This window comes from Salmo salar, chromosome 18, assembly GCF_965601325.2.
Source record: "Salmo salar chromosome 18, fSalSal1, whole genome shotgun sequence".
Taxonomy (NCBI): Eukaryota; Metazoa; Chordata; class Actinopteri; order Salmoniformes; family Salmonidae; genus Salmo; species Salmo salar.
The window spans coordinates 92,577,662-92,593,869 of NC_138308.1; the positions used below are offsets into that span (position 1 = coordinate 92,577,662).

At 43.0% G+C, this 16,208-nt stretch overlaps 1 protein-coding gene, 1 long non-coding RNA gene and 2 other non-coding genes across 5 annotated transcripts in view; 3 read left to right on the top strand and 1 right to left on the bottom strand.

Moving 5' to 3' along the window:
* The window catches only part of LOC145861796 (uncharacterized), a 29,991-nt gene extending 25,346 nt beyond the window's left edge, over nucleotides 1–4,645 (top strand). For both annotated transcript variants that reach the window (XR_014381483.1, XR_014381492.1), the window contains one exon: nucleotides 4,502–4,645. This is a non-coding gene — a long non-coding RNA (uncharacterized LOC145861796). The remainder of the gene's footprint in view (nucleotides 1–4,501) is intronic.
* LOC123728839 (small nucleolar RNA SNORD31) lies at nucleotides 1,899–1,968 on the top strand. Its single transcript, XR_006760611.1, has one exon. It is a non-coding gene; the product is annotated as a small nucleolar RNA SNORD31 (small nucleolar RNA).
* On the top strand, nucleotides 2,433–2,502 carry LOC145861867 (small nucleolar RNA SNORD31). Its single transcript, XR_014381553.1, has one exon. It is a non-coding gene; the product is annotated as a small nucleolar RNA SNORD31 (small nucleolar RNA).
* Nucleotides 4,646–12,457: 7,812 nt separating the features above from the next.
* Nucleotides 12,458–14,750, bottom strand: arl2 (ARF like GTPase 2). Its single transcript, NM_001140942.2, is given in 5 exon segments — nucleotides 12,458–13,216; nucleotides 13,445–13,525; nucleotides 13,707–13,869; nucleotides 13,998–14,108; nucleotides 14,560–14,750. Coding segments are annotated over 5 exon segments (555 nt in total). The 5' UTR covers nucleotides 14,625–14,750; the 3' UTR covers nucleotides 12,458–13,081.
* Between the last annotated feature and the right edge of the window lie 1,458 nt (nucleotides 14,751–16,208).

Below are 16,208 nucleotides of genomic sequence, written 5' to 3' on the forward strand. Positions count from 1 at the left end.
AGGTGGAAATTATAGGCAATAAGCAAGACACCCCCAATAAAGGAGTGGTTCTGCAGGTGGAGACCACAGACCACTTCTCAGTTCCTATGCTTCCTGGCTGATGTTTTGGTCACTTTTGAATGCTGGCGGTGCTTTCACTCTAGTGGTAGCATGAGACGGAGTCTACAACCCACACAAGTGGCTCAGGTAGTGCAGCTCATCCAGGATGGCACATCAATGCGAGCTGTGGCAAGAAGGTTTGCTGTGTCTGTCAGCGTAGTGCCCAGAGCATGGAGGCGCTACCAGGAGACAGGCCAGTACATCAGGAGATGTGGAGGAGGCCATAGGAGGGCAACAACCCAGCAGCAGGACCGCTACCTCCGCCTTTGTGCAAGGAGGAGCAGGAGGAGCACTGCCAGAGCCCTGCAAAATGACCTCCAGCAGGCCACAAATGTGCATGTGTCTGCTCAAACGGTCAGAAACAGACTCCATGAGGGTGGTATGAGGGCCCGACGTCCACAGGTGGGGGTTGTGCTTACAGCCTAACACCGTGCAGGACGTTTGGCATTTGCCAGAGAACACCAAGATTGGCAAATTCGCCACTGGCACCCTGTGCTCTTCACAGATGAAAGCAGGTTCACACTGAGCACATGTGACAGAGTCTGGAGACGCCGTGGAGAACGTTCTGCTGCCTGCAACATCCTCCAGCATGACCGGTTTGGCGGTGGGTCAGTCATGGTGTGGGGTGGCATTTCTTTGGGGGGCCGCACAGCCCTCCATGTGCTCGCCAGAGTTAGCCTGACTGCCATTAGGTACCGAGATGAGATCCTCAGACCCCATGTGAGACCATATGCTGGTGCGGTTGGCCCTGGGTTCCTCCTAATGCAAGACAATGCTAGACCTCATGTCTAGCATCCCTGTGCCTCAGTTGGTAGAGCATGGTGTTTGCAACGCCAGCATGGTGTGTGCAACACCAGGGTTGTGGGTTCGATTCCCACGGGGGGCCAGTACAAAAAAAAAAAATGCATCAAATGAAATGTATGTATTCACTACTGTAAGTCGCTCTGGATAAGAGCGTCTGCTAAATAACTAAAATGTAAAATGTCATGTGGCTGGAGTGTGTCAGCAGTTCCTGCAAGAGGAAGGCATTGATGCTATGGACTGGCCCACCTGTTCCCCAGACCTGAATCCAATTGAGCACATCATGTCTCGCTCCATCCATCAACGCCACGTTGCACCACAGACTGTCCAGGAGTTGGCGGATGCTTTAGTCCAGGTCTGGGAGGAGATCCCTCAGGAGACCATCCGCCACCTCATCAGGAGCATGCCCAGGCGTTGTAGGGAGGTCATACAGGCACGTGGAGGCCACACACACTACTGAGCCTCATTTTGACTTGTTTTAAGGATATTACATCAAAGTTGGATCAGCCTGTAGTGTGGTTTTCCACTTTAATTTTGAGTGTGACTCCAAATCCAGATCTCCATGGGTTGATAAATTGGATTTCCATTGATTATTTTTGTGTGATTTTTGTCAGCATTATTTTCTTGAGCAGTGTATTTTCTTGCAGTACCATCAATACAGTTTAAGCAGGATTGAAGTTAGAATACTGACTTCCAAATAACTAGTGTCCTGATGTAGTACACGGCCCTTGTCAGCACTCCCATATTTAGTCTCTCAGGTGGTAGTGCTGGTCTAGGATCAGTTGTCTTTCAGATAGTTGTGTTACCTCCCCAGCTGATTGGTTACCCGTCTGATCTATCAGCCAATGAAGCAGTCTTTAATGTCCTGCTGTTCAGCATGTTTATTTAGCCTCCTCTCCTTCAGGTCCTGATGGTGGTACCAGACTGGTCACTAGAAGATGCCTGTTACTGAACTACCTCAAGGTGTGTATGATCCACTTAACTTCTGTCCTTTATAATGTAGAAGTGATGATTTCCTGTTACCGCCCCAGTCTGATGTTCAGCTGACTGATTGGTTACTGAACTGATCTATAGAGATGGGGCTACTTTGCTGTACTGCTGTTTGTCACATTAATATAGGTAGAAAATCTCCTTCCAGGTCCTGACTGTTGTACCAGACTGGCCACTAGAAGGAAGCTCTTTGCTGTGACAGTGAATGAAGTCAAATGTGTGTGTAATTTAAGCTATTGCATTCTATGCTACTTCCTGATGTTCAGCCCATAAGGTTGCAGCAGTCTGTCCACTCCTGGCTGAACGCAAGGTGCAACATGAGGCATTAGCCATTCTAGCATTGTGGCATTGTGGGAAAAATGTATTAAGACTGCATAATTGTTGTTTTGGATGGTTTTCCATTTAAAGATAGTTCAGGAGGAAATTGGAGCTGGTCACTAGGGGACATTACTCTTCCCAGCTGGGCAGATCATGTTGGGATGCCAGGGGACAAACTGAACAATATATGTGACAGGAATAATGGTGCCATCTGCTGGTTGGTTAGTGGAAGTGATGATTTCCTGTTACCGCCCCAGTCTGATGTTCAGCTGACTGATTGGTTACTGAACTGATCTATACTATAGAGCAGTGTTTCACAATCCTGGTTCTGGGGTCTCAGATATAAGGCTTCGTTTAGCTGGATGTCCTTTGGGTGGTGGACCAGTGTTGATACACATGAGAAACTGGTGCACTTGACAAACCCAGCAGTGTTTCAGTTGAGATAAACCGGTGTGCCTGCCATACCCCATTCAAAAGCACTTAAATCTTAAATCAGGTCAGCTTGTCATGGCAAAAGCACGTGTTCTTAATGTTTAGTCCACTCAGTGTACAGTCGTGGCCAAAAGTTTTGAGAATGACACATATGAATTTGCACAAAGTTTGCTGCTTCAGTGTCTTTAGATATTTGTCACATGTTACTATGGAATACTGAAGTATAATTACAAGCATTTCATAAGTGTCAAAGGCTTTTATTAACAATTACATGAAGTAAAGTGATGCAAAGAGTCAATATTTGCAGTGTTGACCATTCTTTTTCAAGACCTCTGCAATCCACCCTGGCATGCTGTCAATTAACTTCTGGGCCACATCCTGACTGATGGCAGCCCATTCTTGCATAATCAATGCTTGGAGTTTCTCAGAATTTGTGGCGTTTTGTTTGTCCACCCGCCTCTTGAGGATTGACCACAAGTTCTCAATGGGATTAAGGTCTGGGGAGTTTCCTGGCATGGACCCAAAATATTGATGTTTTGTTCCCCGAGCCACTTAGTTATCCCTTTTGCCTCATGGCAAGGTGCTCCATCATGCTGGAAAAAGCATTGTTCGTCACCAAACTGTTCCTGGATAGTTGGGAGAAGTTGCTCTCGGAGGATGTGTTGGTACCATTCTTTATTCATGGCTGTGTTCTTAGGCAAAATTGTGAGTGAGCCCACTCCCTTGGCTGAGAAGCAACCCTACACATGAATGGTCTCAGGATGCTTTACTGTTGGCATGACACAGGACTGATGGTAGCGCTCACCTTGTCTTCTCTGGACAAGCTTTTTTCCAGATGCCCCATTTAATCAGAGAAAATGACTTTACCCCAGTCCTCAGCAGTCCAATGCCTGTACCTTTTGCAGAAAATCAGTCTGTCACTGATGTTTTTCCTGGAGGAAGTGGCTTCTTTGCTGCCCTTCTTGACACCAGACCATCCTCCAAAAGTCTTCGCCTCTCTGTGCGTACAGATGCACTCACACCTGCCTACTGCCATTCCTGAGCAAGCTCTGTACTGGTGGTGCCCCGATCCCGCACTTGCTGGACTTTCTTGGGTGCCCTGAAGCCTTCTTCACAACAATTGAACTGCTCTCTTGAAGTTCTTGATGATCTGATAAATGGTTGATTTAGGTGCAATTTTACTGGCAGCAATATCCTTGCCTGTGAAGCCCTTTTTGTGCAAAGCAATGATGACAGCACGCGTTTCCTTGCAGGTAACCATGGTTGACAGAGGAAGAACAATGATTCCAAGCACCACCCTCCTTTTGAAGCTTCCAGTCTCTTATTCGAACTCAATCAGCATGACAGAGTGATCTCCAGCCTTGTCCTCGTCAACACTCACACCTGTGTTAACGAGAGAATCACTGACATGATGTCAGCTGGTACTTTTGTGGCAGGGCTGAAATGCAGTGGAAATGTTTTTGGGGGATTGGGTTCATTTGCATGGCAAAGAGGGACTTTGCAATTCATCTGATCACTCTTCATAACATTCTGGAGTATATGCAAATTGCCATCATACAAACTGAGGCAGCAGACTTTGTGAAAATGTATATTTGTGTCATTCTCAACTTTTGGCCACGACTGTATATGTATTATAATGGAAACGGGTGCAGATCAATACTAGGAAGATGTTGTTAATGACCTGTTGAATGTTCCTCTTGGATCATCACTCTGACCCATGCAGTTTGTTAGACACTGACCTGATGAGTCATCATTACCGCCCCAGTCTGATTGGTTACGCTCTGATCAAGTCATCTCATACCTTGTGTATTAGTCCCTACAGTATCACCAGGGTTTAATTCTCACACTATTTTCCCTCTAGCTCTCCTGTTGTACACCGGCAAGCCCTCTTGCACTCCTGTTTGGTCAGCAAGGAAGTGGGACGTCTCGTTGGAACTGGGGAGAACCAGGCCAAGTCAATTCAACCCTGTGACTGTTTTGATGTATAAATAAATCTACAAATTAATGCTTGTCCTATTTTTCTTTATTGGTGGTAGTAAATCAGACTTGGTGAATTTGGCCATTATGAATGAACCATGTGGTGTTCTGAATTCAACACTGAACAATGTGACATTTCCTGTCATCTCATATCATTATGTAGTTATTTTAGGTGGATGTAAACATGCAGAAGTAACGTTGACATTTCACTGGCTATAGAAAGTTAACTGACTTCAATTATTTAAAGCCACTTATTTCTGAATGGATGTTATTTTGAGCAGCATGTTTAGTCATGTAGTGGGCTTTAACGACACGATGGGACAGTTTAATAATCTATGGAATAAACTCAGTTGACGTTGCTGTCAGTACCGCTAAAGATGGTGGATAAATAAAGCGTTCACTCAGGCCCTTTTACAATGGGGTGAAAGTAAATTCCGGTATATTTTACTGGGTGTATCGCATGAACATCAATGCAACAGTTTGCCAGCTTGTTGTCCCAAAACCCCGAAATGAGTTACCTCTGGTTCGTTCAACCCAGGGGCGGAAATCTCGGGGGGGACACGACCCCCCCCCCATCCTGGGAAAAATATGATTTGTCCCCCCAATATATCACTGAAACATAACTATGTAATTTAAATAATATTAATAATACGCAATGAAAGCAATTGTGCTGATTATAGACACTTAATAGCGCGTTTTTAAGTTTCAAAAGATTGCGACCCCCCCCCGCCCTTTGCCTCACAATGGTTTGATCCACTGCCAGTTCCTTAGCTTGCTACGTAACTGACGTGAGGCTAATCCAGTCAATCGCGCACACACACTAGCTGAATATGCAGAGCTAGCGCGCAAATATTAACTATTAAGCTAGCTAGTACCTATTCCATTTATGTGGCGTCGTCAAAGATGGAATCAGCATGCAGATGATGTAAGTTAGTGCTTCAAAGTCCCTGTGATAAGGTTAGCGATAAACTGAAGTCCAAACTGAACAGAACTACACTCTCATCTACCATTGTCTTAAATATATTTAATGGTCTCGTTGCAAAAGCTAAATGGTTGCAAGGGAACTTTTATTTATTTATTTTATTTCACCTTTATTTAACCCGGGTAGCAAAGATTATAGCAAACGCCACTGAAACTGAATTGGTGCGCGCTAGCTTTGCAAATTCAGCTATTGTTGGAAGCCAGCCAATATGAAACAAACTATTAAAATTACAAAAGGTTGCAGCATATGTTGTGTAAATGGTGAACTCATACAGCTGTCAACTCTTGTCATTTTAATCCGTTTCACATTTGCTAGCTACCTTTTAGATCGAAGCCCATATAGAATGATTGAAGATGATAGAAGCCCATCTCCCACTGTAAATAACCTACACACTGTGTGTGTGTAGCCAGCCAGCCAGCCAGGTAGAAAAATGGCAGAAAAATAAAAGACGGACATCAGAGTATTTTTCAATACACCAAAACGCATAGTAAGAACCCTAATATCTCAAAGACTAGTTGATAAAATGTTCATAAGAAAGAAATGAAATAAGTAGCCTAATATCTCAAAGACTAGTTGATAAAATGTTCATAAGAAAGAAATGAAATTCTAATGGAAATGTTTCACAATGATGTCATTAGGCAGAGCAGGCAACAGATGGCACACAGACAGCAGAGTTGTGGACAGATATGCAGGGACAGACTGGCAGAGACAGGGAGTCTCAGGTAAGTTTGTTGAGTCTTTGTTTGGCAACATTATGAAAGGTTCTCAATTTTTTTTACTTGTAAAATAGGAACATAATTGGAAAATGCCACTCTCAACTTAAACTGGTGACTGAACTAAGATTTGTTAAAGGCAATGGTATTGCTGTTGTGATTAGTTGTGTAGTTTTGGGTACCGGTAGTTAGGAGTACGGCAAACACCTTATTTCTTTGGTTCCTCAATATACATTTACCATATTACAATGTAGGCTATGTGTTACAGCACTACTTTTGGTGTCCCCCTCAGAAATTGCTCTTGAGAAAATTTCATGTAATTGTCCCCTCCAAAGTGGATATCAGATTTTCGCCCCTGGTTCAACCATTCCTATGTTGGAAAGAATAGGATTCTGGGAACAAGGGCTGAGGTTAACAGGCTTCTAGGCGCGGCATGGTCAATCTGATTGCATTGTTTCCTTACGGTGATATGGCCTCTGCATAAATCAAGGCATTCATCATTTCGCAGAGCTGTTAAGTTTGGTTGACGGTAGGTCCTGTATAAACACAATCATATCAATGAGGAGATATTTGGAGCCCCGAATTGTTACACAATGAGGCGCACAGTGATGCGGTATGTAACTCAATTTGGGCTCTGACCACTACAAGGTAATTCAGCGTTTGCTCTGATTGCACTACCTCAAAAAGTAACCTATTGGTTACTGAGATGAAATGTATTTTCTTTTGGGACCAGTTTCCCGGACACAGATTGAGGCTTATCCGGGACTGCATTTACATTAGAATGTTGGTGATTAACAGGAGAGAAAAAGCCGTACTGTACATTAATATTGTGTACTGGTCCGCGTCACACCATCCATATGGCACCGATCATATTTTCCTGTCAAGCATAAATTGCCTTTTAGGAGATTCTACGTTTTCTGAGATCAGTTAACATGACCATTATAGCAGGTGCTTTTAATTTCAGTACAAATGCTTCAATTCTGTGATGTTAGCTGATATCAGAAAAAGGTTTAAACCTGCGTTTACCACAGACCTTGTTTTCAGTGTTGATGTAAGATCATTTTCCCAAAGGATTTGTCCAACGAACCATGGCGGAGTTTGTGCCTACAAAAATATGCCATTACTATTGATCTCTATAGCAGCTGGGTTTGGTCTACCTAGTTAATTGAATACAACAACAAAAAAATGTCCAGCGAATGGTAGTATCGCTTCCTCACTTTTCCTACATCGATCTTCTTCTAGTTACTAGGATAGAATACCTGTATGTCTCTAGTGGTGAACTGGGATAGTGCAGCAGAACACCACTGGATAGAATACCTGTGTGTCTCTAGTGGTGAACTGGGATAGTGCAGCAGAACACCACTGGATAGAATACCTGTATGTCTCTAGTGGTGAACTGGGATAGTGCAGCAGAACACCACTGGATAGAATACCTGTATGTCTCTAGTGGTGAACTGGGATAGTGCAGCAGAATGCAACAGTTCTATAATCTTGGTCATAAAGTGTTTCGGCAAAATTTGATCAGGAATTAAGACTATTAGTGTATGCGACAATGTATATAAAAAAATACGATTATTGGTATAAAGGTCTTTTATCACTCAGACGGATGGTATTTTCTGTAAAATTAAAAGGTCTTAGCCTGACATTGGATATGATGCCAAAGGTATTTCTTTGTATTTAACCTTTATTTAACTAGGCAAGTCCAGTTAAGAACAAAACCTAATTTACAATGACGGCCTACTTCGGGCCAAACCCTAACCCGGACGACGCTGGGCAAATTGTGCGCCGGCGTATGGGACTCCTAATCACAGCCGGTTGTGATACAGCCTGGAATCGAACCAGGGTCTGTAGTGACGCCCCTATCAATCAAATGTATTTATGAAGCCCTTTTTACATCAGCCGATGTAACAAAGTGCTATGCAGAAACCCAGCCTAAAACCCAAAACAGCAAGCAATGCAGATGTAGAAGCACAGTGGCTAGGAAAAACTCCCTAGAAAGGCAGAAACCTAGAAAGGAACCAGGCCTTGAGGGGTGGTCAGTCCTCTTCTGGCTGTGCTGGGATGTTCAAACGTTCATAGATGACCAGCAGCGTAAAATAATAATAATCAAAAGTGGTTGTCGAGGGAGGAACAGGTCAGCACCTCAGGAGTAAATGGCAGTTGGCTTTTCATAGCTGAGCATTTAGAGTTAGAGACAGCAGGTGCGGTAGAGAGAGAGAGTCGAAAACAGCAGGTCCGGGACAAGGTAGCACGTCCGGGGAACAGGTCAGGGTTCCATAGCCACAGGCAGAACAGTTGAAACTGGAGCAGCAGCATGACAAGGTGGTCGTGTGCTATGACAGCATAAATACTGGAGGCTGAGACAGGACGGCTTGGGAGACACTGTGGCACCGTCCGATGATACTCCCGGACAGGGCCAACCAGGCAGGATATAACCCCACCCACTTTGCCAAAGCACAGCCCCCACAGCACTAGAGGGATATCTTCAACCACCAACTTACCATCCTGAGACAAGGCTGAGTATAGTCCACGAAGATCTCCCCCACGGCACGAATCTGAGGGGGCACCAACCCGGACAGGAAGACCACGCCAGTGACTCTAGTGACGCACACCTCCTAGGGACGACATGGCTTCCATGTCCCAGTAAACCAGTGACTCAGCCCCTGTAATAGGGTCAGGGGCAGAGAATCCTAGTGGAGAGAGGGGAACCGGCCAGGCAGAGACAGCAATGCCTTTCTGTTCACCTTCACACCCCTGGACCAGACTACACTCAATCATAGGACCTACTGAAGAGATGAGTCTTCAATAAAGACTTAAAGGTTGAGACCGAGTCTGCGTCTCTCACATGGGTAGGCAGACCATTCCATAAAAATGGAGCTCTATAGGAGAAAGCCCTGCCTCCAGCTGTTTGCTTAGAAATTCTAGGGACAATTAGGAGGCCTGTGTCTTGTGACCGTAGCGTACGTGTAGGTATGTACGGCAGGACCAAACCAGAGAGATGGATTGGAGCAAGTCCAAGCAATGCTTTGTGTAGGTTATCAGTAAAATGTTGAAATCAGACCTAGCCTTAACAGGAAGCCAGTGTATAGAGGCTAGCACTGGAGTAATATGATAAAACATTATGGGTTCTAGTCAAGATTCTAGTAGCCGTGTTTAGCACAAAATGAAATGTATTTAGTGCTTTATCCGGGTAGCCGGAGAGTAGAGCATTGCAGTAGTCTAATCTAGAAGTGATAAAAGCATGGATTAGCTTTTCTGCATCATTTTTGGACAAAACCTTTCAGATTTTTGCAAAGTTAACCGATTTTTGTACTCTTTGATGCCTTTGGGTAGTTGGTGGGAGTCTGGAAGGGCATGTAGGAATCTTTGGGTTGTCTGAGAATTTATAGCACAACTTTTGATGATCCTTGGTTGGGGTCTGAGTAGATTATTTTTTTGAGATTGCAAACGTAATAAAATGGTGGTCCGATAGTCCAGGATTATGAGGAAAAACATTAAGATCCACAAATATTTATTCCACGGGACAAAACTAGGTCCAGAATATGACTGTGGCAGTGAGTAGGTCCGGAGACATGTTGGACAAAACCCACTGAGTCGACGATGGCTCCGAAAGCCTTTTGGAGTGGGTCTGTGGACTTTTCCATGTGAATATTATAGTCACCAAAAATGTGAATATTATCTCCCATGACTACAAGGTCCGATAGGAATTCAGGGAACTCAGTGAGAACGCTGTACGGCATATACAGCGTAGGTTGCATAGATTTCATGACAACATTTACATTTACATTTTAGTCATTTAGCAGACGCTCTTATCCAGAGCGACTTACAGTAGTGAATGCATACATTTCACATATATTTTTTGTATTTTTTTTTTGTACGGGGGACAAGAAGCTCAAAAGACAACGCAGTCATAAAAAATAAAAAAAATAAAAAAATATAATAAAAAAAAAAAATTGCTATCATGTTAGCAACACCTCCGCCTTTGCGGGATTGATAAGATAATTATCTAATAAAGGTAAATGAATCAATAAACCATGATGAAATATTAGTCATACAGCAGGGTTAATGAATAATCAATGTAGGGATCGATTAGTCTGATTAGTTCCGGAAAGTCCAGGAACCACTGGAGAGGGAAAGAAATGTGTGTATGCAATTAGTATAGAGAGATAGAGAAGCAGATGGTCAAGGGAGTAAAACCTCAGAGAGTTCCTAACCTTGAAGGAAAGGAACAGGCTGAGCCAGAAGGTGATAAACAGTGTGAGAAGTTTATGGGGGTTGCAGGTCACCAACGGATTGTGTGTAAATGCATGTGCGTAAGTAAGCAAGAACTATATAATGACTGTTTTGTTATCCTGACGCCAGAACGTTCTCATGAATAAAGCTACAGAAACCTTTTGCAGAAAGCTGAGTCCTTGCCTAATTATTTTAACCCATTGTCTTACAAACCTTGGGCATTAGTCAAGATGAATTGATTATTGATTATTATCATCTAGATATTAAATTCCTTCAACAGGGATGCACGGGGGATATGGTCACTAGTGTAACCAGGAGAGGCCTCATTTAACACACTAAATTCATCAGGTTTAAGCCATGTTTCAGTCAGGCCAATCGCATCAACATTATGATCAGTGATTAGTTCATTAACTATAACTGCCTTGGAAGTCAGGGATCCAACATTAAGAAGCCCTATTTTGAGATGTGAGGTATCACAATCTCTTTCAGTAATGACAGGAATGGAGGAGGTCTTTATTCCAGTGAGATTGCTAAGGTGAACACCGCCATGTTTAGTTTTGCCCAACCTAGATCGAGGCACAGACACGGTCCCAATGGGGATAGCTGAGCTGACTACACTGACTGTGCTAGTGGCAGACTCCACTAAGCTGGCAGGCTGGCTAACAGCCTGCTGCCTGGCCTGCACCCTATTTCATTGTGGAGCTAGAGGAGTTAAGAGCCCTGTCTATGTTCGTAGATAAGATGAGAGCACCCCTCCAGCTAGGATGGAGTCAGTCACTCCTCAGCAGGCCAGTCTTGGACAATTATCTATAAATTGTATCTTTTGGGACGGGCAGAAAACAGTTTTCAACCAGAGATTGAGTTGAGACTTTGCTGTAGAGCTCATCACTTCCCCTAACTGAGATGCAGTGCCTTCGACCGCTGCACCACTTGGGTGCCTTTTATTCTATTACAAATAACCTTTCACCTGACTGATACCTGTTTTCCTTAAAGGAAAATTCCACCTAAAAACTATATTTTGGTATTTGCTAAATGCATCACACGGGATACATTTCTGTATTTTGAAAGTTACATATCTCGAAAACTTGATTGCTGACAAGCAAAACATTTTGGGGTGTTGTGATGGAAATGTCTGTGTGTGTATGTAATCATATGTTTAGCACAATGCTGCTTTGTAATAACCTGTCTTTAGTTGGGTTCATGCGAGTGACAGATTGACTGCACAAAGGAGTAAACCACACTATCACTCATAGGCAATTTGGCAGTACACCCAGAACATTGCTCTGGGAACTAGGAGCCTGGTGTGGTTTCAATCAGTCACCTACAGGAACCAACCATGCTTATAACTTGTTTGTGTAGCAGTATAAAAGGACTGAAAGGGAACCTCTCGTTGTCTTAAAGATTGCTTAATTTACTTTTGAGTCCTTAGTGGTGAATTTCCACGACAACTCCAACAATGGACTAATGAAACAAGTACCAAAATATGGTTTTGGATGGAGTTTTCCTTCAACTGGTTTCTAGAACTCCCTAGAAAACTGTATGGTATTATTCTGTAGTGATGAAATTAAAACCTTTTCAAGACATGAAGTCAAACAGTTACACACCAACACTAACCATGGTGGGGTGACTGAATTTAATATATAATTATACACCAACACTAACCATGGTGGGGTGACTGAATTTAATATACAGTTATACACCAACACCAACCATGGTGGGGTGACTGAATTTAATATATAATTATACACCAACACTAACCATGGTGGGGTGACTGAATTTAATATACAGTTATACACAAACACTAACCATGGTGGGGTGACTGAATTTAATATACAGTTACACACCAACACTAACCATGGTGGGGTGACTGAATTTAATATACAGTTATACACAAACACTAACCATGGTGGGATGAGTGAATTTTAATAACTGATACATTAAAGTGAAGCACTGGTTGGCAGAAAACCAACCAACCACTGTAAACAGTTATCACTCAGTATGATGGTACTGTCTAGTAGCATCTGTGAGGTGTACTACAAAGCAGCATCAATGAGCTAGCCAGCTAATTTTCATAAATAACCGCAAATTAATTGATTTGAGTTCATTCAAAACGCTGACGTGAGTTTTGGTTGTTGAGTCAATTAGACCACGGCCATTTCAAGCTTACCGGTATCTTTCTAAAACTGTTTTCCTGCTTTGTGATGTTATCCCACTCCTTGTTGTTTGACATGACAAGCAGTGCAGTGGCATGATGGTACAAACACACTGGTACCCAGAATGGCCTACTAGTGTTTCTCAACCTTGTTCTAATCAGAGACAGGAAAGCTATGTTTTGTGCAATTGCACATTTAGGGGCGGTTTCCTGGAAACCAATTAACCCTAGTCCTGGACTGAAAAGCATCTGTGTCCGGGAAACTTCCCCTAAAACTAGCATTATAGAACTGATTAAGTTGTCAGCAAACAACATCCCACAGAGCGGAGGTTGAGAAACACTGAAGCTTCTTCAGATGCGTTTTATTAATGCACACCCAGGATGTTAATCTGCAGTGAAGACGCGTGCAGCGATGTCATCCAGTAGCCAGTCTACTCCGGTCAGTAGGTTCTCTCCTGTCACAGCACTGCAGCCGATGATACACCAGTGGTGGGTCTTAATGTCATCCAGGCCCAGGGCCTACACACACACACACACACACACACACACACACACACACACACACACACACACACACACACACACACACACACACACACAGAGAGAAATAGATGAATACAAGTATTAGACATGAAATCAAAGTTATCAAACAATGTATTTCCAACCCACGGATGATTAAAACACAGAAATTGTGAGGGAGTGTGTGTTTGTGTGTGTATGGGGGGGGGGGGGGTACTGTGTTCCCACCTCTCGAATGGTCTCTTTATTCAGGGATCCAGGCAGGTCCTGTTTGTTAGCGAACACCAGGAGAGTAGCTCCTGATAACCTCTAGAGAGAAAAAGAGAGGGTAGATAAATGGAGAGAGACATCAACAGTTAGTCATTCATAAATGTTTGTGTGTGGTATGCACTGCTCCATGCGTGTGTGTGACTTTTTGGTGTGTTTACTCCTCTGTGTGTGTGTGTGTGTGTGTGTGTGTGTGTGTGTGTGTGTGTGTGTGTGTGTGTACCTCCTCCTGCAGCAGAGAGCTAAGTTCCTGTCTGCAGTCCTCCAGTCTCAGTCTGTCTGCGCTGTCCACTACCCACACCAGCCCATCGGTGCTCTCAAAGTAGTTCCTCCAGTAAGAACGAAGAGATTTCTGACCGCCCACGTCCCAGATGTTTAACTTGAACCTGAGGAGGACGACGGGAAGAGAAGAGGATGAAAAGAGAGGAGTTAATGAAAGGTGTGTATTCTCCATCTGCCTAAGAGAAGAGGTGTAAAATGACTCTGCTGATGATGCTGGTGTGTTTTGACTTACCCTTTATGTTCCAAGGTTTTGATATTGAACCCCAGTGTAGGAGAGATGGTACTCACATCCTCGCCATTGAACTTCTTCAGAATAGTGGTCTTACCAGCGTTGTCTAAACCCCTGTAGTACATAGTTAAGGACTGGGAATGGCCGGGGGGGGACCTCCGTACAGATTAGAGGGTGACACACACATCATTTGCAGCACTTGTTATAAGGCAGTGATAGCCATATAGCTGAGTAATCGTTTTAACCATGTTAGCCAGTGGGTTAACAAACGTAGCTTATAAACATGGCAAGATATGTAGCCTAGCTACGGACGTGACTGGTCGTAGTAGCTAACTAGGCCTACTTGCTGACAAGCGAAGCTAGATGGCCACAGCTAACTGGCCACTTTAGAAAACACAAATGTATCAGGCCCAAAGGCAGGCGACAAACTAGTCCGATCACATAGGTAGATACGCGGATGAAAGTGGTTTATCTAGTACATATAGTCATGTAGCTATAGATAGGTAAACATCATAGCCAACTAACTCATCACAACTGTTATTTCATTGCAGAAAAAAAAGGATACAACATAAGTAGTCGCATCTCTCGCTCCTTGTGCTTCATTTTCTTCAGTATCGTCAGCAAACCCATCGTGACGAACGTTTGGTAAACTATTTAATATAAAACGGAAGTAACACAAGATAAATAGCGGTATAATGTTTTAACTTTTGGTTATAATATCAACACATACATTGTCTCTCAAGACCGTTGCTATCTAAAACAAGCACGCAGCTCTTAGACAAGCAGGAAGTTGATACTAAAGTAGTCCCGCCCGCTCTAATCGTGGATTGGTGAATGTTTGGGACAAGCTTCAGATCAGAATATGATTGGTTGACTTTAGCGTCACTCAAAAGGCTTTAGGCTATTTGATTCGTGAAGCGCCACCAAGGCAAAGGTGCGGCTGTGTTAATTCAGAGGGAGAAACAAACGTTTGGAAACGTATATTTTGGTTTCCACTAGTTACCACAGCGAAAAGGTCAAACTTGTTTATATTGTAAAAAATTTATGAAAACAAAAATTAATGTGCTTTTTGGGTCTTGGTTAGGGTTTGGTATAAGGTTAGCAGAGGAGTTAGGTTTAAATCTCATTTTAAGAAGAGGAATTGTAGAAATAGGCGGGCTATATGACTTTGTGGCTGTGGTAACGACCTTATATTTTGTGACAAAATAGCGCAACACGCGGTTCATATCAGGGACGACAATGTTAGGAGATATTGTAGGCATTAGATTGTTCAAAATGAACAATTCTTACTTCATTAGAGATTATTGGTTAATTCCACACTTTACCTTTTATGGAGACAATAACACCAGCCTGTAGTGTCATCGGGCTTAGATTTGTTTATTCTTCTCTTAATAGACATGTACACTACATAACCAAAATAATGTGGACACCTGCTGTCGAACATCTCATTCCAAAATCATGGGCATTAATATGGAGTTGTGTGGCCTACCACTTTGTTGCTCCTAGATGTTTCCACTTCACAATAACAGCACATACAGTTGACCGGGGAAGAAATTTGATTAACTGACTTGCTGGAAAGGTGGCATCCTATCCAGCGGAATCACAACCGGACGTGATTGGGAGTCCCATAGGCCGGCGCACAATTGGTCCTGCGTCGTCCGGGTTTAGACGGTATAGGCCGTTATTGTAAATAAGAATTTGATCTTAACTTTATTTTTTATTTTATTTCACCTTTATTTAATCAGGTAGGCTAGTTGAGAACAAGTTGTCATTTGCAACTGCGACCTGGCCAAGATAAAGCGTAGCAAATCGACACACAACAACACAGAGTTACACATGGAGTAAACAAAACATACAGTCAATAATACAGTAGAACAAAATAAAACAAAAAGTATATATACAGTGAGTGCAAATGAGGTAAGATAAGGCAATACATGGGCCATGGTGGCGAAGTAATTACAATATAGCAAATAAACACTGGAATGGTAGATGTGCAGAAGATGACCTGACTTGCCTAGTTAAATAAAGGTTTATTAATAAATAAATATATATATATATATTTAAATGATGGTGCCACGTTGAAAGTCACTGAGCTCTTCAGTAAAGCCATTCTACTGCCAATGTTTGTCTATGGAGATTGCATGGCTGTGAGCTCAATTTTATACACCTGTCAGCAAAGGGTGTGGTTGAAATAGCTGAATCCACTAATTTGAA